At 54.2% G+C, this 24,770-nt stretch overlaps 1 protein-coding gene across 1 annotated transcript in view; it reads left to right on the forward strand.

Moving 5' to 3' along the window:
- Positions 1-1,229: 1,229 nt before the first annotated feature.
- Positions 1,230-24,770, forward strand: part of B4GALT5 (beta-1,4-galactosyltransferase 5) — a 39,547-nt gene continuing 16,006 nt past the window's right edge. The window contains exon 1 of the mRNA XM_074605283.1: positions 1,230-1,476. Coding sequence (XP_074461384.1) covers positions 1,350-1,476 — 127 coding nt within the window. The 5' untranslated portion in view covers positions 1,230-1,349. The remainder of the gene's footprint in view (positions 1,477-24,770) is intronic.

The following is a 24,770-nucleotide window of genomic DNA, read 5'->3' on the forward strand; positions in this document are numbered from 1 at the left end:
ACAGCCCTCCTTCCCTCCCTGGGCCTGGAGCCCAGGCTTGGTTTTCTGCTCTGTCTGTTGGTGGAATAAGGAATTACCTCTCCCTCTGTCCTTGCCTGAACAAAGTCTGATTTCCACAGATCCTGCAATAATAAATGAGGCAAAAAACACAGCTCTATGGGTTGGACTGGGCCCCATCTGCTCTGCAGTTACTTCTCCTGGCTCCCCTGATGGGGATGGCATTTCTTCTCTCCCATTTTTTCATTTTCAGGCATCTCCATATCTCCTTCCAACTCCTCCTACACACAACGGAGGAACTGCCCACAAACATGTGCAAAACTACTTAATTACTCTTTAACCGACCAGGCTGCTGATTGCTGCCAGTGTTGATTATTGCATTGACCATGATGACTTCGCCCTCTCTCCACTTCTACCCATCTGTGCCCATCACCTCCTCTCAGGCTGCGCCTCCTCCCACGCAGTGTCTGGGGGCACCCAGCGCTTGTCCAAACAGACCCCTGCTGCCTGGTGGGCTAGGGGGGGGTCAACCCTTGATCCCTGGTGCTGGGTGTCCCAGGTCCATTACCAAGTGTTCCAGGAACGTGTCTGGGTGCCCTGGACCATTGAGTGTCTCTAGACCATTGCTGGGTGCCCTGAGCCCTTGCTGAGTGTCCTGGACTATTGCTGTGTGTCCCAGGACCACCAGTGGTGTCCCAGGACCATGGCTGTGTGCCCTAATGTCATTGATGGGTGTTTCAGGACCATCAGTGGGTGACCCAGGACCACGACCAGATGTCCTGAGGCCATCGCCCAGTGTCTGAAGGCCACCAGTGGTGCCCTAGATCCATGGCCAGGTGTCCTGAGGCCACTGCTGGGTGTACTGAAGCCATGGCTGGGTGTCCAGGGGCCATTGCCCTGTATCCCAGGCCCACCAGTGGCACCCCTGGTCCATGGCCACGTGTCCTGGGGCCACTGCCCGGTGTCCCAGGCCCACCGGTGGTGCCCAGGCCCATGTCCGAGTGCCCCAGGCCCCCCAGCGGTGCCGCAGTGCCGCAGCCGGCGGCCCCGGGAGCGTTGCGGGCAGTGCGGGGCGGTCCCTGCCGAGGACCCCCGGCTGCCGCAGCGGCAGGACCGGCGCCGGCGGCGGCGGCGGGAGTTTGCAGCCGGTCCCCGCGGCGCCCCGCCCCACGCCTCCTGCCCCGCCCCGCCCCGCCCCGCCCCGCCCCGGCTCATTCATGCGGCGGCGCTGGGCGCGGGCGGCGGCTCGGAGCGGCCCCGGCGCGGCGCCTCCCGCCGGGCCTCGGCGCATGTGAGCGGCGGCGGCGGTGGCGGTGCGGCGGCAGCGGCAGGGCGGCGGCGGCGGATCGGCCATGCGGTGGCCCCGCGGCCCCCGCGGCGCCTGGCGGCTGCTGCCCCGGCGCTCGCTGCTGGCCGCGCTCTTCCTCTTCTCCCTCTCCTCCTCCTTCCTCTACTTCGTCTATGTGGCGCCGGGCATCGGTAAGCGGCGGGGCCGAGGCCCGGGGTGCGGGAGAAGGGGGTGGGGGTACACCGTCTGCCGCTGGAAACGCTGAGTAATTCGCGCCCGGCCGGCCCGGGGGCCGCGGCATCCCCGAGCGGAGAGGATCGGCCCGGGCCCGGCGGCGCTCCGGAGATCGGCGCCGGGCAGCGCGTCTCCGCCTCCCGCCGGCGCTGGAGAGAGCCCGCAGCCGGGGGATGGGGGCGCTTTCCCAGTGTGTGTGGGGGTACCCGGTGCACACCCGCGCCCCTCCGGGCCGGCATAGGCGGGGGCGCCGGTCCCGGCGGCGGGAGGTGCCGGCCGCGCTCCCCGCGGGGCTTCCCCGGGCTGGCGGGCCCGAGCGGTGCCGCTGCCAGCGGCGGGCAGGGGGACAGCGAGCCGCCCGCCCGCCTGCCGGAGAGTTTGTTTTGAAGAAGTGTTGTCCAAGTGTTTGTGGTCTGAACTCGCTCTCTGGCGGAAATCTTACTCTTTTTGTCAAGTGGGAAGATAAGTGTGTATTTTAGAAGGAGAGCATACTCGTCCCTGTCGTCTTCTTCATAGCGTGCTTCATAGGGGACTGGAGTAGCTGTGTGCCAAAATGGCTAGCACCTAGTGCCGGTGGGGCTGTGCGCCCATCTCCTGTGAGATACGGGGGAGCTTGTGTTGCGGAAAGCAGCTGTTGTCTTTGTGCAGTGTATCTCATTTCTGCGAGGAGCCAAGGCTCTTGGTTTGGCCTTCAACCAAACTTTGACATCAATTAATTTTTATTTTTAAAAAATCCTCTCAAAAGAAATCTTGAGAGTGGGAGTTTCTCCTTGAAATGTCATTGGTATTGCTCATGCCATCCCTAGCTTGGACATCCCAAGGAGACCTGTGTGTGCTTTTCAAGGTGACTTCTGCCGGTTTTTATTTACAGATGATGTCCCATGGCTGCTGCTGGGTTCTAGGAGCCTTTCATGGGACTAAGTAGGGGTTGGCTGGTATGTGAAGCCTGGCTCTTGGGGACTCGTGTCCTGGGCACAGCCCAAGTGAGGACATGCGTCCTGGGCCTCCCCACCATGCTCTTCCATGGCTTGATGGCCCAGGGCTTTGCTGTCCTGATGGGCTGGCTGGTGTCCTGCAGGCTGGCCTCGGAGCTCCTGGGCTGTTCTCTTGCATCCGTTGGAGGACAATTTCCTACTGGTGCTAACGGGTGGCACAGCCACTGCCTGCTCTCTCTATAAACACAGCCTGACTTGGTCCTGTTCACGTGCTGCCATGGGGACAGCAGTTGTTTTATCAGTTGCATCCAACAATCCTCTGCAGGGCAGGTGCACGGGACATCATCTCCAAGAGCCACGGCATGGCTGTAGATGGGCTTCCCTGGGCCCGAAGGCTGTACAGTTTCAGAAGGAAACTTGTCTTAAAAGGATGGGTTTGTTCCTTTTTTAGAGCTGTCTAACTCATTTTGTGCCGCTTCTGCATGGTCACCAGTTCTAAAGGTGCTGGAGATGCTGTAGGGTATAATATGCTGTTTAAAACCAGCCCTCTGCCCAGGGGTCTTTCCCTATGTGGACTTTGTATAACATGGTCACATCCCGCCCTATGTTCTTGCTATCTGCGATGCTGGAAGAAGAGGCAGAGAGGTGAAGGTGGTCCCTGTCCCCACCCGCCCATGGATGTCAGTGATGTTCTGAGTCATCTCCCCATCAGGTGACAGAAGATCTGCTTCCTTTTTTTTTTTTTTTCCCCCCTCCGTCTTTCAGCCAAAAATGTTCTGTCATGAAAACCCAGCCCAGTATTCCCGGGGCAGCCTGGCCCATCCTCCCAGCACTTGGATGCAGTTTGTTTTCAGGCCAGAGTGGTAAGGAGAAGCTTGGAAGAAAAGGGAGTGAGATAGGACACGAGCAGAGCTGGGGACTTTAATAAGTCGACCGCATGGTGTGTGATGGAGAGATACTGTCAGCGGGGTGTTCACGGGGCCTTTGGCCTGCCCACTGCCACCTTTTGTGGTGGGGTAGGGCTGGGTTGTTTTTTTCTGGCTGCTGAAGGGCCTGAAGAAGCCTCTGCCCTAAAAGTGTCCCTTGCAGGATGTGTTGGGAAAGCAGCTGAAGAAGGACTTGCAGCACATGGGCTAAACCATGGGCAGGGAGGAGTGATTAATCCATTCCTTGATCGTACCTTAATTAAAAAAAATCCAAATAAACGGGACCTGAAGCTGTGAGTGAGCTTGAACAAGCTGGAGACTGGGTTTCATCTGCTGGGTGCTGCAGGATGCTCCTACACCAAACCTCTGCTCGTGGGGGTCAGCAGCTGGCAGCACTAGGGCTGGAGCCAGCCTACCTTGCCTGGGCAGCGTCAGCCCCTCTGGGTTGGGGATGGCCTCGTGATGGGATGGCAGCCAGGATCTGGGCAGGGTGTGCCGTCACCGCAGCGGCGGGCAGAGCTGGGCTGAGCCTGTCCCTCATCCCCTGGTTTGAGGGGGCAAAAAATTCATTGGTGTTGTCGAGGCTTGTTGTGTTTGAGCAGTTGTGCGCAGTGCCAGGAGAAAAGTGGGACAGTTGCACTTCTGGGTGCTGTCTCAGCGCATTGGCGTGGAGCTGGCACGCTTGTTGGCTCGCTTGCTGGCTAGAAAAGCTGGAAAACTGTTCCTGGTGCCCTTTAGGGACAGGGAAGGGGAATCTAGCTTGGGCTTTGCGTTGCCTACCCCAGTGCTGGCCTGTGGCCCAGCCGGCTATTGTGTTTGGCTCCTTGCAAACCAGGTAACGCCAGCGTGCCCTCGGTCTGCTCAAGACGGAAATGCAGGAAGAAATTCATGTTTACTGTCAGCAAATCGCCACACTTGGTACCCACAGGGAGCCCAGAGCTTTAGGGGCTCGTGTTTGCATTGTGCCCTGGTTTATGCAATGCCTGGGGTAGCTCCTTGTTTCTGTCCTTCACCAAGGCTTCCTCCTACGGAACTGAAATTTTCTTGTGGCCTCAAGTTTGTGCAGAGCGATCCAATGTAAACAGCCAGCGCCGCCTCCTTCCCAGAGCTCGCATCCAATACCCATGTGTCCTCCCCACACACCACCCTAACAAGTTACATCCCTGGGCTCCCAAAGCCGCCTTGGAAGGTAAATTGCCGGAGACCCAGCTGATGGCACAAATAACAGCAGGCTCCCCTTTTATTCTACGCCGTTCCCCCAGCGCCTGCTCGCTTTTGTCCCTGCCGTGGCTGGGGTGATTATGTGGGTCTGTCTCATCGTGGCCATTGTGCGCTGGATGAGGCGGCTGATTGTTCTGCTCCGCGGTGAGCTGGGGCCGAGGCACGGCCGGGCTGGTGGAGATGCGGCAGCTGGAGGCTCCAGGAGATGCTCTTCTATCTGCCCACGTCCCCGCTGCCTGCCAGGGAAGCCCTGCGAGGCAGCAGGTATGAGACGATGCTTGTAGGGGTGGGGAGGTCACTTCTGCTGCTGCTGTTCCAAGCAAGGCAGTGAGCAGGGTAAAGGGCTGCGAGTCAGACTGTGCTTTAATTATGTGTGATTGCACTGGCCTCGTCTTTAGAATAAACAGAGCTTGGCATGGGGCGAACCGTTTTGTCCTGCTCTGGAATCCAGTGTGCCCCTTGGCAGGTTTTTTTTTTTTTTGCAAGGCTCGTTCTCGGCACTGAGTTTCTCGCCTTTCCGGGACAACCATCCTGCGTGCCCCTCAGTTCTCCAGAAATGGGCTTGCCAGAGTTGTCCTGTCCATGCCCGGACCCTGATGTTGGAACAAGGGTCCTCTGTGGAGCTACAGTCCCTGAAAATGTCTTGTCTTGCTGGTTTTGTGCTCTTTTAACGGGGCCTGGGAAACCAAGGGAATTCCTTTCTGCAGATGAGAACAGTAATGCTTTTACAAGCTGCTTGCACTGCAAGTTGCCGTTTCATCTTGATAACTCTCGCTGCAACAGTAGGAATGTCTCAGACCTTGGACTTGGCTCTTGTGGAGAGGGTGGTTGCTGCGTGGCTGGGAGGAGGGAGGTGAGGGGCCTTCCCTGGTGCTCGGGAAGCTGCTCTTGGCTTTTCCCTAGTCGTCTCTCCAGATGTTGGAGCCTTTTTATTTTATTTTTTAAAACTTAGGTTTGCACAGGAGTCTTACTTGGTTGGATCTGATGTAGGAAAATAATGCGGAGAACTTAAATTATTGGGTGAAAGAGTGTTACCTTTGTGAGAGAGCGGTAATTCACTCTGGCTTTACTTCCTCAAAACTTATCAGGAATTGCTCCCAACTGGTCGTACAGGCCACGAAGCAGCAGCCTTGGCTGTGAATTACATTTATGGCGCGAGAACTTGATTTTGATAGGCAAGAGCACTTTGAAACGCTATTGCTTCATGCTGTGTTTTGGTGGTCAGCAGAGCAGTGCTGTGGAGACCAACAGTTCTGTACAGCTCCTTTGCTGCCCTGGTCCCTTGCAAGGATGTTACATGGCTGAATGTGGCTCATCCTGCTTGGTTATTTAATGCGTCAGCCTGGAAAACCTTAGCACAGAGAAGTGCCAGGGGTGAAAATGGCAAAAGATTTTGCTACCACCGGCTTGCCCCAGGTTGAGGGGACCATAGTGGGAGGTGGTTGAGTTCCCCTTGGTGGTGAGGAACAGAGGAAAAGTGGTGGCCGTGGTCCCGTGAAGGGGGATGGCGCTGTGGGGACACAGAGCCAGGGTGGGAGAGGGGAGGTCGCGTCGGGGAGTGGGAAGCTGCTGGTTTTGCCCCCTGTGTGCTTCTGCTGGGGATGTCAGCAGGAGGAGCTGGGATGGACTCCGTGGCTGGTGGAGAGACAGGCAGAAGGGGGGTGGCAGTGCAGAGTCCCGACCGAGGGGGCAGGGGATGCCGGCAGGGTGCAGGTGCCCAGTTTGTTCGAGAAACACACTGTTGGGCCATGGTGACCTTGGCTCAGCCAGGCAGAGGCTGGGCACAGGTGCCCTTTTGGGTTTGCCGGTGCCTTGCTGTGTGGCTGGGCACTACCTGAGCAGGGACAGAAGGTGAAGGTGCAGCTCGGAATAACGAAACGAGGTTTGTGCTGCTGTAGCCCCGGCTTTCATCTTCTAGGCCTTCCCTCTGCAGGATAAGGCGGTTACTATGAAATACCGGCAGTGCTGCCCTCCTTCACCCTCCTCTCCCCAAAAGATTTGCCAAGCAGCATTTCGCAACCGAAGGAACAGCCTAGTTCCTCAGCGTATCCCATGGAGGTTTTTGCCGCCATGGGATCCGACAGTGACTGGGGGTAGTAAGAAATCCTCGAGCTCTCCTTGATACAAGAACTTGAGCTCAGGATCTCCTGTGCTAAGTGTGGAAGGAGACTGGTGGCAGCTGTGGGAAATAGCTCCTTGGGCGGCACCGCTTTCACCCAGCACTGGGTCTCCTACAAGTCACATGTGGGCAGGATAGCGGCTGCAGCCCTGCTTGCACAGAGCTGCTCCTGTGCCGATGCATCCAAGGCGCTGGTGGTGCAGAGCATCAGTTGGAGACCACCTTCTGGTCAAGGCTAACAAATTACAAGGTTTCTTTGAGGGCAGGTGAATTACTAGGTTTTCTTTGCCTGTAAGCACCCATGTTGTCTGTCAGGCATGTCTGGTTTGGGTTACTTTGCTGGTGGCTCTCTGGGTGTTGCAACTGCAGAGAGTGTGTGAAGAGTTCACGTTTCATCCGTCTGTCTCTGGAAGGCCTGGCTGGTGGAAGCTGATCAGCAGTCATGAAAGCTTCTGTGTATCAGTTCATTCCTGCAAATTAAATGCTTCAAAATGTCAATGACCTGCAAAGGACCAAATGTTAAATCAAAACCATTAGTGCTGTCAGCCCAGACTTCCAGGAGAACTTCGTGGGATTGGGAAGCCGTGGAAGGCCAGGGCTTCAGCAGGCACTCGGTCACTTCAGGTGGCTGCCGGCTCTGATGGAGATAAGGGCTCTGATACTGCTGCTTTGTTTCCTGAGCTGATCCTCTCCCTCTTTTCCAGGTGGACTCATTAATTGCATTAACTCAGGCAGCATCTGCTCTGCAGGGTACGATGGACACCCCGGGGACCACTGCAGGGAATGGAGATGAGCAATGTGTGGAGCTGTATGTTTGCACTTGTTCCTGTTTGAATGCTGTTGGTGGGTTTTAATATCCAGGCAGTGCAAGGAGTCTTTAAATGCTTAATTTTATTGAAACTTCCGGGGGCCCTCACAAGGGTGGCAGTGGTGACCCTCCAGTGGTGGTGCTGGCTGGGACGGATGTGCTGTCGGCTGGGTAAGGCTCTGCAGAGCCCTCTGCTCTCCCCATGGCAGCACCAAGGGATGAATACTCTGGAAGAGAAGCTGATACGCAGCTATAGAGAGCAAGAAAGTCTTTCCCTGAACAGCTTTGTTTTTGAAGCGTCATTGTTACAATAAAATCTGTGTTTACTCTGACAAAACCTTTGCTGGGTTATTTTAGTAACGTTTATTTTCATGTTGGCTTTTCCTTCTCCTTGGCATTTGGACTGTTGTTCTGACCGGGGTTTTGCCTGATGCTGGTGTGGTAGGGTGGCTGATGTGTGTTTGAAGGTTTTCTAGCGCCTGCTCTAAATACTGGGTATTAGTCCTCTTTGGGGAGATGGAGCAGAAAACGAACGGTGGACTGTGCTGCCGAAATGCAAAAAAAAAAAAAAACCACCAACTAAACAAACAAAAAAAACAACAACAAAAAAACAAAAGCAAAAAAAACCCAAATCAGAAATTTTTGAGAGATGTTTTACGGGTGTGTTTTTTGGAGAACATGAGAGCATTAAAAACACCAGAGCTTTTAGCATTATGCTGGAGCTGCTATTATTTTGAAAGGAAAGGTGGAGCAAAACACCGAGGGGCGATGAGGGGGGATGTTGGTGCCCAGCAGGAAAACTGCTCTGGGCCGTTCTCATCTGCTGCTTGCAAGGGTCCCAGGGGTGGCAGAGGGACAGCACGGGTAACCCCCACCCCGCTGGGACGCGTCCTCGGGGGCACAGCTGTGGTGTGGAGCGTGATGGGTAGGGTGGTGGGGCCCTTTTTCCATTGCAAAAGGGATTTTCGGGGTTTCTTGCTCAAACCCGAAGTGAAGGAGCGGGCTGTTGTGCCCAGGGGCGGGCAGGTCTGGGGGATCTCTGTGGGACTGCGGCTGTCTTGTATAAAGCCATAAGCTTTAGCGCACCTTATTTGACACTTTGTTTTTTCAGGGGGGCAAGAAGCTCAGTTTGAGCTCCCACCTCACTCCTGGCTCCCTGGAGGAAGCGAGGGGGGTTAGCGCTTGCTTGGGCTGGGCTGTAGCTGAAAGCGTGCGGCCAGGTTTGTGTGTGTGACTTCCTAAAGCTCATTTTTCTAGGTTTTTGGTTTTGAGGTGCAAAACCAACAGGCTCTTCCCTTTGCAAGCCTGTGATTGCGTGTGGTGTCCCCAGGCTGGCATGAACCCCTCCAGAAGCCTTGCCCCGTGCGCAGGTCTTGTCCCGGGGCCCCTCTGAAGATGCTGTTGGGGTGCTGGCCATCCGCCCCTGTGCAGTGGGGGGTTCACCTGTCCCCATGCCTTGCTGCAAGGGAGAGGATGCTTCCAGGGGATGTGGATTTAAATAGCGCTGTGAGGTGTTTTTTCTCCGGGTTGTACCTCAGTTTCCCTGCTCTGGGAGAGCTTGCTGCCTTAGAAAACTGCTGTTTTCCCACCCCGATGAGGGGGTGTGTGGCTGTGCAGGGCTCCCAGCCTGCTGAGGGTGAGACAGGACCCATAAAGCAGCTTGTTCCCTCCCTGTGTCTTTCTAATCTGAAAGGTAAATGTTGGGAAATATTTCTTATGGAAGATGCCACTGCATGTGTAATGAAAGAAAGCAAATAAAGGCAAAACACCCTGTTGCATAGCTGCAGGTTGGACTATGGTGTAAGCAAGCTTCAGCCAGTGTTTGTTTGTGTATCTGGGGAATTTTATGGCAAAATAATTGATTGGTTTTGCTTGAATGCTAGTGCCATGCAAACGATCAAAGGAACTTCTTGAACCCTGGCACTGCATTAGCCACCTCCTTTGCTTCGGAGAGGCTGGGGACCAAGCTGCGCTGAAACTTTTAATATGTTGATACGCTGCCAAAAGGCTCCTGCGCAGGGATCGGAGGGTTGCCCTGCAACGGGAAGGGCGAGCTGGCAGAGGTCTGTGTGATGCCTTAATGTGTGGTGTCTCCCCGTGGCAGCAGGTTGGGAGAGGCTGTGTCTTGAGCAAGGATTTGGGATAGAAAGTGGTGAAGATGGCTATGTGAATGCTAATGTTTATAAAGTGCCTCTAAAAAAAAAAAAAAACTAAAAAAAAAAAGTACAAAGCATACAGAATAAAAGAGGAAAGCAACACTGCAGTGCACCAGGTAGTCAAGTGCTAACTGATATATTAATATTATTTTTATTTTTTTTTCCCTTACCTATCTGGCAGGAAAAGTGAAGCGTTTCATCCCCGTTCCTCCCTCGCGTGGCCTCTGCATCAGTGGGCGCGCTGGCAGGAGGCTGCGGGCTGTGGCGCGGGAGCCCTGGGCACGTTGTGCAATGGCTGCTCTTCCTAAAATACCTGGGAGCGCGGCCAGGGCTCTGCTGAGGCAGGGCTGGGGGCTGCGTGGGGCGGGAAGCACAAGGGAGAAGCTGCTGGGAATCAGCAAGTGATGCAGAGACCACGTGTGAATAAACAGGCTAAAATGGCTGTATTCCATGGCAGGAAAGCCCGGAGCTGTCGCAGCTTGAAACTAGTCTGGGCCATGCCTAAGGCATGTGGTGTTTTCTGCAACTAGGGCTGCAGCAACCTGCTTCGAGGGAGAAAATAGTGGATATTAAGTTCCTATCGGCAAACGCGGGGTTCCCTTGGAGCCGGGGACCCCGCGGAGGGGCGCAGGGTGGCCCCCGGCCGCAGCAGCCAGCTCCCGCAGGAGTGTGAAATTCTTCCACACATGCAGCTCGCTCTCATTCTGCAGTCATATTTTTTTTCTCCCTCGGTGTTTTTCCAACTCATGTCTTGCTGCCAGAGTCCATATTAATAATGCATGACTTTTTTTTTTTTTAAATGGTGCTTCCTTCCCAGCGTCCCTTTCAGCTGCTGAGTCAGAGAAGATTGTTATAGCAGCAACCTCTGAAGCGGTGAAATGCCCCTGCAATGCTCAACTGCTGTCATTTATCATCCCTGCTCCTCTGCGAGCAGCCCTTTCCCTTGCCCGGTTCTGGGTGAGGATGCCAATGCCAAAAGGCTGATTCCTGCTACACCAGCTGGTGACTGGTGAGATCTGCTCTGCTGAGCCTTCCTGGCTAGTATTTGATTAAAGCAGATATTGCCTCTGTTGGCTGCATTTTTTCAGTTTTGAAATCCTGTGAAGCTTTTTTTCCTGATCTGCCTGAGACTGTGCTTTGCTTTGGGATTGTGCCCAAGACTTTTTTTTTTTCCTCCCTACTAATTCTTAAATCAATTTTTTTTTTTCCTCCTCCCTGCGTTCCCGCCGAGATCTGTGCCTGTGCTTTTTAAGGTAATTGACATGACAGAAGCCACATAACATGTTAACGTGGTTAAATTAACTCAAAATCCTGCCAGTGGCTGTTGAAACGTGCCTGGCTGCTGTGGGAAGCTTCAGAGCTGCTAATGCAGCATGGAGCAGGGATTTGCAGGGCTCCTGCCTGCGGGTTGGGATCGGTTGGGTCACTTCCCCGCGGAGCTGGTCCCCACCTGCTAGGTCTGAAACGTGGAGAGAAATAGGGAGCAAGAGCGCTTTTCAGGGAATTTGTCTTCTAATGACTCAAATAAGAAATATGCAGTAACCTTGGGAGCAGATCTCTCCTGTCCCGCATCCTAGCCTGATCTTTCTGTTTGGGTGGAAGTGGCTGCAGCGGGAATTGCCGGTGGGGAGCAGGGTCACGCAGCCCCAGGCAGGGAAAGAGCATCCTTGTTTCTGGGAAACACCATCCTCATAGTTTTCCCCTACTTGGTGTTCCGCCTCTGTGCGCTTTGAAAGACTCACCTGCAAATTTATAGTTACCCCAGAGCCAAGCGGGAGAGGAGCAGGGCTCGTCTAGGGAAGGAGGGTTTCTTTTGCTAGGCTTCCCAAACTGCCTCCATCCCCAGTGTCCTGCCATTGGGAATGGCACTAGCATGTGTGTATCTGCGCTGGGCAGCGTGGAGGCAACCTGGGAGCCGGGAGGGACATGGTGCTGCTTTTCCTTGTCACAGCTGGGGAGAGCTGACCCCAGCAGCCAGACGGCGATGCTGCCCTTGGGAGCAGGGTTGTGTGAGGCTGACCCTGGCTGCGCCCTCTGTCTCGCCCAGTGCCAGGCAGTGGGGATAGTCGCCCTTGTCGTGGCGTGCTTCCCACTCGGCACCCGGGCCTTTCTGCTCAGGCTGTACAAATGCCGTGCCACTGATTCATTCCTCCCGAGGAAGGGAAAGCATGACCGATACGGTGTGAAATTTCCCCAAAGCTGCAGCACATCCTCCTTCCGCGCTGCAGCCTGGCTCCCTCGCTCAGACTCAGGGAGTTCTCCTGCCGTGAATTTTTTTAGCTCTCTGCTGGCTGTCAGGTGCCCACTGCCCTGGCTGCAGGGCAAGCCCAGAGGCACCCTCCCTGTGCCCTCCAACGGGGAATGGGCAAGCTCTTTCCATGTGTTGCTTTTGCCGGTTACAGGGGGAAGCTTTGCAGAAGGATCCAATGAACTTCTGCACCTTGAGTCCGTGTGGGCTCGCTGGAGCGGTGGTGGCAAGCGGCGTGCGCCACCTTGCTGCGGTCACCAGCTGCCCCAGTGGTTCTGCCGGCCTGGGATGTGTCCCCGGGGGGCACCTTCACGCTGCGGGCAGCCCCGCTTGCCTGGCAGCGAAATGCAACGCCACCCACAACTAGTGAGATGAGCGACTTGCTTCTCAGCTAACAAGATTTAGGTGGATTATGCTATGTATTTAATCAAGGGCTAAGCTTATTGCCTTATTTGAAATGGATCAAAGCCCTCGAAAATGCCGGCCTGGAGACCAGCTATTGAGTGAGAGTGTTATTCAGCCACGTTTCTGCGCGGTGGGGCTTGCTTTCGAAGAAGCCGGGTAGATCAGCAGGCAGGTTTCAGACTGCAGCAGTGACCAAATGCAAAACCAGATGGGAAAAGTCTGAAGTGATGAGGAGGTAGGAGCGTGCGAGTGTTGTTAGTCATTCAGCATCCCAGAGGATTTGGGGGGGAAAAAGGCTTCCTTTTCTAGCTTTCGGTTTGCAGCCACGTTTTCAGATCTAAAAGCGCCATGCTGGCAGGTAAGGGAGATGCTCTGGCATTTGAAAGTCAGGCTTTCACCTTCTAGAAAAGCAGCTGTGACCTTTTGCATGAGCTCGTGTGGCTCTGCAGCAGGGACCAGATTCTCCAGCACTTTCACAGGTAGCCCTGCACCCCTCTGCGGTGGCCATCAGCAGCGTTGGAGCCCACAGGGATCTCATCTCTTGTCCCCATCCCCACAGCAGTGTTGCCCTGGGACCCTGTGGGACTTGGGCTGTGGAGGTGCTGGTTTGCAGAGAAATAAAGCAGACGATGCTGCTTGCTGCTCTCTTAGCCCAGAGGCATTCACTCCTTGCTCTGGCCTTTGCTGTGGGAGCTCAGCAGAGCAGCTCTCCCCCTTTCCCAGGGTCCAGCTGCTGGCTGTGAGGCTCGGCTGGGCACGGGCAGCTTGTCCTGGGGTGAGGAGGTGCCTGGCAGTGGTAGACATGGCCGCAGCCCCGCTGTATTTCTGCCTGCGTGCCGAGGCGGGTGGAAGGAAGTGTCGCTATCAGCAGATATTGAGGCAGGTTTAAAATTACTTTCCAGTGAAGAGCTGTTGCGCGTGCTGGGGTCTGTCCGGAGTGGTAGGACAAGGGCATCTGAGGTGCGTGGCTATCTTTCTTGTGAGACTGGGGTTTTTTGCTGTGAGGTGCGTTGGTGCCCATGGTTGCATGCTGCCAGGGCGCCCTGCACCGCTTCACCTGCGTGCGGCGAGCTGTCCCAACCTAGCTGAGCAAGTTCTTGAAAATACGCCAGCTATTCAAATCACCTTTCCTGTTTCTTAAAAAGAGAAGTTTATTCCAGTAACCACCTTCTGTCTCGCTGACGTTCAACATGAGGAGGGCAGCCACAGCTCATGGCTCTCCCGCTCCGTGAACGTGACTGTCGGCACTGCCTGCAGAAAACACCCCCGTCAAATTGTCTGGAGGAATCTGTGCTGGAGGACAGATACTGGTGACTTCTGCTCTGAGGTGAACCAACCTGTGCAGTTCTCACACGGCAGCAGGTCCCAGTGCTCCCTGCAGCGTCACTGCTCCTTCCCATTTGCAAAGCCCCAGCACTGCTTTGAGCAAACTTCTCTACCCTCTGATTCTCAGACTTCTCCGTGTTTGTTCCTCACTGTGTGCTGCAGTGGAAATAACCCCAGGGTGAATACAGGGAGAGAAATTCAGCCGCCTCACCCCTGTGCCCCATCTGTGGGTGTCCCTCGCCCCGGCTGCCCCGTCTCTCCTGGACCTGGCCTGAGCCCTTGTGCAGCGCTGGCCCAGCTTTTTTTTTTTTGACAGCTGGGTGCAAAGTGTTCCCGTGCTTAATTTATTGCTAATCAAACCTGCAAATGAGGCTTTGCCTCAATTCTCCTCCAGCCTGAGCCCATTGCGCGTCCTCTTGCTCTAACTTGCGGTTGCAATTACAGGAAAGGATTGGTCAAGCATCTGTTAGTGTTTCAGAGGCCTCGGCAGGCTTGCTAGCTTGCGATCATCCCATCAGTGCCGGCTTTCTGGTCTCTTGGCTTGTATGGAATGGTCGTACAGTTTCTAGGCTGCGGCAGCGGGGTGTCTGCCGGTACCAGTCCTGTTCAGCAGCTCCAGGGTCGCTGCTCTGTGCATTGGGTTGGGAAGGGCTGTAGGGCAAGAGCAGATGGAGGGAGCTGGGGCGGGGGGGCCTGCCCGGCTTCAGGGCGCTCTAGGTTAACCCTGCTTTTACCTAATTAAAAAAGAAAAAACACCAGTCAACATAGTAATTGTCTCATTTGCTGCTGCGCTGCAGAAAGCTGATAGCAAAGCGGGGCTCGCAGCGGGTGCTGACACCAAACCTTTCCCCCCACGCCGCCCTCCCCCAGCCACCATCCCCTGCCTTGGGCTGAGCTATGTCCCTGGGTATGCTGAGGGCGCAGGAGGTTCCCAGTTGTGGCCGGGGCTCCCACTGTCACTTGCATTCGATGGGTACCAAAACCCAGCAGGTGGCAGTTCCCATGCAGGGCTTCCATGCCGGGGTGGCAGCGGGCTCCCGGAGTTGGGATGGGGGGAGATTTTCACTGCCAGCTTTGCTCCTGAGTCTCCAAAAGGGGCAAAATCCAGCACTGATGGAAGAGGACTCTGCCCCAGTCCCCGGCGGCACAGTGACTGCTCCGATCAGGGAAGGGCTGCACTTGCAGAAGAGCAACCTGTGTGTACCTGCACTGAACTTCTCTGCTGTTCCCGACCTTCGCATGTGGGGTGTGCATCCACAGCTGGCTCGGGAGCAGGTCAAAACCCCCCCAAATTGCAGGATGCTGAAGAGCATCGTGGCATTTGTAGGGCTGTGTCTGCCAAGTGTTGCCAAGGGCTTGGCCACATGGGGGACAGGGAAGCGGAGGAGGAGGATGATGATGGTGTTTAGCTCTAATACCTTGGAGAAGCAAACACAACCTGGACAAATCGAGTAACTTGAGTGGATAAATCAGTGTAATCTCGTTATCCAGTATGGAGGGAAGGGCTGGTGCCTCAGCTGGGAGGAGGAGGATGGGCGGCTGTATCGCTGCAGGCTGGTGCTGTGCTCGGTGGGTTGGAGGGGGTGGTGTGGGCAGGGTCTGTGGGATGCCAGCCCCGATCACCTCCTTCCCCATGGCACAGTTAAGCCTCTGATGAAGCTGCCGTTGTTTCCAGCTGTCCTGCATGGGGCTCTCCCAGCGGCTGGCAAGGGAATGCTGTGCTGCCCAGTGCTCGCCCTGGCCCTGAGACCTCTGGGGAGCTGCTCTGGTGCATCTTCATGAGATGCACATAGAGATATGCGGTATTTTGGTGCAGGTTTTTAGGGTGCAAAGGAAACGTGCCATCCCCAAGACCTCATAGCATGCTTGATGTACTTGTGAGTTTTAATTTCCCACTAGCAATGTGGGCATCGGAGGCTGAGGATACTCTTAAATGGGACTTGGATGTGAGAGGGGACAGAAATTGGAGGCTGGCACCACCTCTGGGCTCTGTATCTTCACGGGGAGTTGCGTGGGAAGCCCATGCCAGAATCACCACAGCTTCAGGTGAGCACAAGGGCTTCCTCCTCTGCATCTGAGACTAAAAGCCTAGGCCAGGGAGATGCCACAGGGACTTGCACTGCCTTGGTGCAGGATCTGGCCAACGTTTGCTTTTAGAGGTTGTGTTTCTGAGCAGTTTGCACGCTGAGCACCCCCCTGGGCTTTGGCATCTTGCTGTGCCTCTGCTCAGGGATCTGTTCATCCAGGAGGGTGTCAGTATACTCCTGGCTTTTCCAGAGCCCAGCCTTGTGCTGTGATGGCAAAGCACCGAGCTGCTTCCCTCTGCCTGGCTCGTGCCCACCCGGGTCCTGATCACACACTGTGACGGGGGCTGGAGCAGCCTCTGGGCGCTGTGCACCCCTGCCAGCCTCCTGTGGATGGGCTCCCCGAGCTGCCATATCTGAACCCAAACTGTGCCCGCGTGTTAGAAATTAATTTCCTTCCTTGTTTGCCACGTGCCGCCTCCTTATCCCAAGGGGCTTGTGCGGTGGTGGTGTGGTTTCAGTTGGGACAGAGTTAACTTTTTTACTGGCCGTTGGTATGGTGCTATGTTTTGGGTTTGGGATGAGAAATGACTTTGGATAGCACACGGGTGTTTTCAGGCAGTCAAGGCCTTTTCTGCTTCTCGTACCACCCCTCCAGCGAGTAGGCTGGGGGTGCATGGGAATTTGGGAGGACATGCAGCCAGGATGGCTGGCCCCAACTGACCAAAGGGCTGTTCCGTACCATGTGGTATCATGCATTACGCGTGTGTGTGCGGCTTTTGCTCTGCCTATTAAACTGTCTTTACCTCAACCCACGAGTTTTTCCTCACTTTTCCGATTCTCTCCCTCATCCGAAATGGGGGGGGAGTGAGTAAGTGGCTGCGTGGTTCTAGCTGCTGGCTGGGGTTAAACCACGACAAGTGGGCAGGCTGGGGCAGCACGGCCGAGCTGGGTACAGGGACACACATGCACATCCCATGCGGGGCTGGGGAACGCTGCCCTCCTGTTCCCAGCGTGTTTATCTTTTTTTCCAGGGTAGCGAAATGTCTGACTCTTGTTTGCAGAGCTTGAATCCTGGGCGCAGGCAGGCTGGAATTGATCAGTTTATTTATTTTTACTTTTTTTCTGCCCTATCCTGTCGCTCATATCAATGAGCAAGCGGTCAGATCCCTCGGTAAACACACAACTCCAAGAAACTTCAGCTGCTGCTGTGTTTGAGGAGCTAAAGGAGTGGGATGTGGGGAGGGGGTGTTTGCTGTTCCCCGGTGTGCCCCTACGTGTGCCCATCCCTCTCCAGAGCTGTGAGGGAGGGGGTGATATGGAAGAACTCTGGCTTGGAAGTCCGCAAGCAATTGCAGAGCCACCATGCAGATGGGACAGGCAGTGCACCCCGTGCCCCGCGCTGCTGGGAGGCTGTGGGCAGCGCGGCTCGGTGCCCGGCAGCCCGTCCCCACAGCCTGCTCATAGGGAAAACAATATTGCTGAACCTGCTCTGGGTTTTTCCCCTGTTTGTATAAACCCAACAAAACCTGGTGGGGTGGGAGTCTGAGGGACACAAGCTTCCTATCCCTCGCGGTCGGCAACGTCCCCATTGCCCTGTGGTGGATCCTGAACCCTGGTTACAGCTTGGGGTTGCGGATGCTCTTATCCCTTGCTGAGCTCACTCACTTAATAGCCTTGTTTCTGCTTATCTAGGATTAATGTGTAACTTAATGGTAGCGCGTCAGGCACAGTTCTGCGAGTGTGGTGCTTGTGGTAAAGGGTGGTATGAATCTGGTTTCTGATACCAGGGCACTTTATTCCTCCTCCCCTTCCCATGATAAGGTTTAGGGTTTTCTTATGACTGGCGCCAGGGTGGCAGCGCTGCTGGTAAATGTTTGCCATGGGGGGCGGGAGGGACGAGTCAGCGGAGGGAGAGGAGGGTAATGCTGGGGGGAAGCCACAGGGCACAGTGCCTCCCTGCATGGCTGTCCCTGCAGAGGGGTCTGGTCCCGGAGCGTGCAGCAGAGGTCTGCGGCATGGGGAGATGGAGGGTAGAGTTTTTCCTTTTTTCCCCTATTCAAGGCATCCCAAACAAGCTCTCATGCCATCACTTTTCTGCTGACACCCAGGAAGGCATCATACAGACTGTGATGTGACGTGTAATCTCTTAGTTAAGTGCTAAATAAGTTCATAGATAGAGGGATGAATTATTTCCAATGAAGTCATTCCCTACTCTGATAGTGAAATTGGTTGATTTATTTACAGCAGCTGTATCAGCAGTTTGCTTGTCAGGTGGAAGAAAACCATATAAAAACCGTTAGGTGTTCCAAGGCTACACAGCTCCCAACAAAGCTAATAAATGTTTTAGGACATCAGAGTTCTTACAAAATCCCATAGGTAATGGTCTGTATGCTGGAACTTCAAAGTTGCATCCTCTTTCTGATAGCTTTTTTTCATCCTGTAAAAACACAGCAGCTGTACTCCCTGTTTGCAGTGCAGTCTTTAATTATTGCAGACAAGAACAACTCTGTAATCGTACTGCGGAGGCCAAGCTGCTGTGGGTCTTAATGGCACTGTATGGTGAAAGTACCCTTGGCAGGGAGCTCCAAGCTGCTGCCTTTTAAAATCTGGGACAACAATAATCCTACGTGGTTGAAGAATTTCAGCTCGGAGAATTTTTTAGGAGTTGAAAGGGCTGACAGGCTCTTCAGCAGCCGAGCCAGGCTGATGCGTAGCGTGGAGGTGGGGCCGTGGCAGTGCTCCTTCCCCGGCTGCTGAAATGGCTGGTTTCGCAGTAACTGGCAATGGCTAGAAAAGAAATTGCAACAGGGACAGTCTTGGAGTATTGCTACAGAGGCATCTCTCCTTAGGTGCAGCCTCCACAGTGCAAATTGTGCTTGCTGCAAAGCAGCCTTTACACTTTCAGGGCTGAAGCATTTGCAGGATGCTTTATTTTCTGTAGCAGGTACCGACGGCAGCGCTGCAGCCTGGGCTTCTGCTGGGTCTGGGCTCTTTGGCTCCAGTGAGAAGCCTAAACGCCCGACGTTGGGTCTGGCGAGAGCCTACGGCTTCTGGTAGTGGATGTTGCCCTGCTGATAGGAGGAATTGTCCTCTGGTGTGATGCTTGGGTGTTACCAGGGTAAACACCGTAGTACGGGTAGAGGGTTGCACTCTGCAACCTGCTTTGCACCTCCCGTGGGGTGGTTTGTGGCGAGTGTCCCCACCGGTGCGCCCTGCCCAAGTTGGGGACGCGAAGCAGCCGGCAGCTTGGCACAGGCAAGGCCACCGCAGGGGTGGAAACCTCTGCCTTGGTTTTTGCCATTCCGATGGCAAGAAGCAGGTCCCCTGGGGTGTGTTGCATCATGGGCAAACTAGGCAGGGAGCAGGACTTTCCCCGTGCTCACGTTTTTCGGAAACAAAGATGATGTAAATAAGAGTTGGACCATGCTTTTAGCCATAAATGGCAGTGGAAGATGTTCTGCCGTTCTTGCTGAATTGAGCAAAGAACGAATGCAGTCCTGGATGCTGTAACCACAAGTTCTGCACCTGCATTTAAGCATGACAACTGGGAGGGGGTATTGTTTCATGTGTGTTAACTGGGATGGTCCAGCCTGGTGTACGAGGCAAACCAATGACCAGAAACAACGTCCCGGACCCCCGTTTGGAACAGCTCAGTTGCAGCAAACATGAGGTTGTACATGTGACAGCCCTTTTTGTTCAGCCACGCTGAACTTGTAAAACATGCTTGAAAAATCAGGTCTTTGTCTGTTTTTTTGGGGAATATCCTGAACAACAGTCCCATTCTCTTTTCCTCCATCAAAGTCAGGGTGTTTAAGCTTCAAACAGTGCAGTTTGTACCATGTGAACTGAGTCACTAAATCTATGACTCTTAAGTTGTTTTTATCTTGACAATTTTGTGTTTTCCAATGGATATAATCTCCTAATTTGGAAGACTAACAAATCGGTGATTTCAAAATCTGTTTAAATGGTGTGTGATGTATATAGAAATTTTAAATCCAAATCCAGCCTGTCTTCTATTCTCTGCTGTGATCTGGCTGTTTTCTAGATTGCTTCAACTGGTGAAGGACAGCCCGGATGAAAACTCCCTATTGAATGCATTTCCTGGGCAGTACCACCCCACGTGTCTCCTTTTTCCCCACACATCCAAAGGCTGCTTGTTTGATGAGTAGGATGCTCAGGTTGGTGGGGGGGGGTTGCCTGCAGCAGAGGATTTCCTTTTTCTCTTGCAGCCCTGCTGATTCCCATGACCCGGGAGAAGTGGGGTTGTCCTGAGCAGCCCATGTCCTTCCCTGCCCTCCTGCTTTAGGGGCAGCGCTGGGGAGCATCTGAGAAGCCTGTTCTTCCTCTCCTTTGCTTGCTGAAGCAGTCACTTAATTCTTTTTTTTTTTTTTTTTTTTTTTTTTTTTTTTAACCGAAGCTCTCCCTCTGTTTCCTCATCCTTATCCTATATCAGCATCGGGCTCAGGCGTCAGGATTCCTGACGCTTCGAGATGGTGTCCGGGATGCAGGAATTTCCAACACTTTGTCTCCCAATGAACCTAAGGAACAAACACTGAACTGTAAATGTTTGCTTTCGGTGGCCAGCAGCAGCCGCCTGCGGGTGCTGCCAGCCGGAGAGGTTAGCAACCATTTCCCTCTGCCTGCTGAAGAGCCTTTTATTGCGCATTTAACTGTGCGGAGCCCACAAGTGCCCAGCCAGTGCTGTGCTTTTATGCTCTGCGTGCGGAGAAATCTGCTGGCAGCTGATGCTCTTTTTCTCCTTGGAAGCATTTGCGCTGACCCTGGCGAAGGGAGGCGAGATGGGGAGGGCAAGCTGGCTGTAGATGGGGGAGAGCTGCCCGTTGCCGCAAAGGGGGAGGGATGGAAAATAAACAGGAGATGCAGTCATGTGCAATTGCATCTCCTGAGCTGCAATTAAAGTAGGAGAGTCTGAATCTTGCTAGGAAAGGTAATATTTAACTTGGGCAAATGCTTGTTATGCTCTATGCTCCAGCCTGCACATGTCGCTATGCCCTTCCTCGCAGAGAGGAATTGCAGCGGAGCCCGGGAGTTGAGCTGCTCTTGGGATTTGCAAAGCCCTGTGTGACTTTTTTACATCCATCCCCAGTGTTCCTGCCCCGGTGCAGGGGTAAACTGTGTCCTCTGGTTTCCCCCGCCCGCAGCATCCCCTGTGCGGAGCCGGGTACCGTGTGTGCCAGCGCTGGGCTGCTCGGTGCCCCGGTGACCGGGGGCTCGATCCCACCACCAGCCCTGGCTGCTGCCGGGCCGCAGGGCTCCTTCCACGGGTGCTTTGGTGCTGCAAATGCTCCGTGAGTTCCCTTGGCCTTCCGAGTTTTCCCATGTGTGCAGAGCACGTCATGCTCCTCTTGATGGGTATCCTAAAATCAGTGCACTGTTCCTCAAAGTGAGCGGCACAAACACCTTAGCTCAGCCAGCTGTGGGATTGCAACTGAAAGTTGCCGTCTTAAAGTGTATGTTAAAAAATTAGGGACTATTAGAATAACCTGAATTTTCTTCCCCCTTGCTGAAGACTCCCCAGGGTCATTTCTCACTAAGACAGTTCAGATGCAAATTCCCCATATTCAGGTTTTGGTCGAGCATCACTGCAGCCTCCCATCTTCCCTGCTTGCTTCGTGCACGTGCAGGCTGTGAACTTGCCAATTTTGGGGACGGGTGATTTGTAATTACCAGCTCAGTGCTGCTGCTGCACTGTTAATTCTTAGACCACTTAACGTATCAAATTATTCCTTCCTGTGCTATTTATAGGTGAAGAGCTAAGTAACAGTGACGGCATTAATATTAAATTCTCTAAAACTAATAGGAACCTCTTATTTAATTGTTCTGGCACTCTGTACGCCTGGGAAACACGCTAATAGCGACAGAGGTCTCATGGTGTATTAGAGATGGGATGCTGCTATATTTCCTAGTTAGGTTGTTTACGAGTTAAGACTATCATAACTATCTATCTGTTCCTTGGAGGCTTAGTTTGATTAAACCCCTTTGTATTTGCTAATGCTAATGGAGCTGAGTTGATGCTGGGGATCTGCTGGGAGAGCTTAACAAAAAGCTTAACGTAGACATGACTCTGCTGGTTTTGCTGTCTCCTGGCCCTGTGGGAGGTGTTTGCAGCGGGCAGGGTCTCCCAGCCCTGGCAGGGTGCTGGGGGTGCCCTCAGTACCCATTCCTGCTGCCTGCGGGACCTTCCCTGCTTCCAGAGTCACATCTCTGGATCTCCTGTTGTGTCTCCCACACACAGGCGTCCTGCAAGCTCTGCCAGGCGCTTCGGATGTACGGCAAAGCGGTTTGTTGAGCGGCAGCTTCCCTGGTTGTACGTTGATTTATGACTGTGTTGGTTGGGATGTGTGCTCCCAGGGCAGGGCAGGGGCTCGCGGTCACTGCCCTTGTCGGGATGGGGTCCAGCTGCTCCAGAGCCCCGGGTGCCGGCCGGAGAACGCTGCATGTTGTAGTGAGACCGTGATAAACTGACAAACAGCCTCTCTGTGCTTCTGCAGTGCTGATGGAGTAATGAACCGGGAAAAATGCTGAATGTGACAGAAAGCCCTAAATCTCAAAAGCAGAGGAAGACCCGCTCCTTCCTCAGGAAAGCCTGGCTGCCGTGCTGGGCACTGATACCGCTGTAGGCGTGCGGGGCTGCCGTGAACCGCCTGGCCCCTCTTCCTGACCCAGCGGCTGTCTCTCCGGCACGGGGCTTGGGGTACTGCACCATCCCTGTGCTGGGGGATGCTGTAGGAAGGTCCTTTCCGCAGGTGGCGGAAGCGTGTTGGGGTCAGGAGCAAGTTGTGTCCGGTCTGTCCCCTTCCTGTGTCGGTAGCTGGTGTGGATCGCGCTCAGACCTCTTCCGAATCAACTCCCGAGCTGCAAATTATCCTGCTGCCTCTTCTAGTACATATCATCACAGTAAAATTAATTTTCCATGAGAGAGTCAGCTGTTTCTTGATTAGAAGTGCTCCGAAAATACCAACAGAGAAATGATTACAGGAAGCCTTCAACGCTCATTTATATAATTGGACTTTACCTCCCTGGTCGAAGCTGTTGCATCCACCCCTGCCTTGGATGAGCACTTGACCTCCCTGTTGCTTGTGGGCAGGGAGGTTGGGGTACAGCATTCATCGTGCCTCTGCTCCAGCTGGTGGCAAGCCGTAGGTCTGGTATCATGGTTTGCACGTGTTTAAATCCCAGAGGGGTTGACTTGTCCTTCAATGAACTAACAAGAATAATGTTAAGGCAGTAATTTGGGCAAATGGATTCTTAAATTTTGCTCATTTTCTGTGTGGGTAGTGGGGGTCTGCTGGAAATTTGTACGAAAAGGGGCACCTCGACCCTCCTCTGACAGCAGCTAAAATCCCTCTCCTGTCCTTGTCCCGCTGCTCAGCAGCCGTAGCCGGGCTGTTATCATTGCGTGTATGTGGTCTGAAGTGCTGTGTGCTCAATTGGAATAAAGGCAGGAGGCCAATGTAATTTTCGAGATCATCCTATGTGATTAGATTAGCAATATCTCGCAACATGGAGAATTGTTCTCTGGCTGAACCCTGGTTCAGGCTGAGCCTGCATGTGCTGGTTCCTCCCCGGGCAGAAGGCAGCGGTGGGGATGCTCGGCATCTCCTTCCTCCGCTGGTTGTGGCTCCGGCACTGTGGCTCTGGGAAATGCCATCTTTTGGGTACAGGGGCCCTGGGCTCTGTAGGGTCAGCCGGGTCAGGCTTAATAATTTAAAACATGGCCAATTTGCTCATCTAAAGTGAAGGAAACCAAGGAGTGAGGTTTGAGATAGGTACAGTGATTACCAAGTGTTGGTCCAGACCCAGCCCTGGCAGCTCCATGCCGCTAATTTCAGCACTGCGTGGGTATGGGCAGTGAAATGTCTTCAATAATGTGTTTTAAATCCAGTTTTCTGACCCGAGTGAACTGTGTATTCTGGATAAGCGTGGGGTTTGTGAAGCTTATGTTGTGGTTGCGGGTTGTTTTGGGGGCAGGAGAAGGAGCTGTGGGCTGGGGTCAGTATGATCATGGGGGGTTCTTGGCACTGGGTGCGTGGCATGTTGACATAGCTCGACTGTGGCCAGGTATCTCCTTAATTGTCTGAATAAAGGGGTTAATATGTGAAAAGGCAACTGCTGCCTTAAACAAAGCTGGTGTTGTTTGTGCTCGCGCTCCCCTGGGATGGTGGCTGCTGTGACAGTCTGTTCAGGATTCCCACTGCTGCTCCGAGCGAGTCCGACCCAGCAAGCCCTGTCATGTGGCTGTGCCGAGCCCCGGCTCCGTCTGCCCGCCAAGGGAACGGGGAACAAACGGCGCTTTCACTGCGCCCGACAATCCTCCCTCTTCCTTAAATGAAGCGGGGATTGGATGCTGATTTGCGTCTCTCATGTTCTTTCATGCTTCACCAAACCTGGTTCCGCTTTATCCAGCGAGTAGAAGGCATAACGAAATAGAAAGCTAAACTACTTGTTTGGCATCAGCGAGTTACGCCTTGCTGCCGAGTCAGACTCCACGCAGTGTGGAAGGTGCAAGCTTGCTGCCTCCCCCTTCCCTTATCAACATCCTGCTCCTGATAAACATCTCGACTCGAGTGGCTCCCGCTACCCTTTGCTGTGTGCAGAGAGGAGGGATGCAGTGCCCTGGCCCTTGATTACCCTTTTGGGTTTTTGGAAAGGGAGCTGGGCAGTCTCTAACCCTCACTGTTTGCTGATGGCCGAGGTGAGGCTGTGCGGTGCTCCCCTCCCTTAGGAGTTGCATTCTGCTGTGCTTGCTGGGATGGAAGGATGCTGTTTCTGTCGCTGGATGTGTTAGTTTGTGTTGCCCCCTGGTAGAGTCCTGCAGTGCTTCTGGCCACAGATTGGAGTGATGTTATAAACATGTCCTTAGGAGCCGTATCCCCCAAGCATCAACCCTTACTATGTTGCCTTTGCAACTGAGGCAGAGCTGTGACGTGGGCTGGTGAGCTGAAGGAGCAGTTGCCCAACTTCCCCATCTTCTTGTGGTCCTCTGAGACGTGCCCTGTGCCTGGCCTACGTGGGCAGGTCAGGCTGGAGCTGCCCTGTGCATCCTGCCCTAGACCCCA

The sequence above is a fragment of the Larus michahellis genome, chromosome 12, assembly GCF_964199755.1.
Source record: "Larus michahellis chromosome 12, bLarMic1.1, whole genome shotgun sequence".
NCBI classification, from domain to species: Eukaryota; Metazoa; Chordata; class Aves; order Charadriiformes; family Laridae; genus Larus; species Larus michahellis.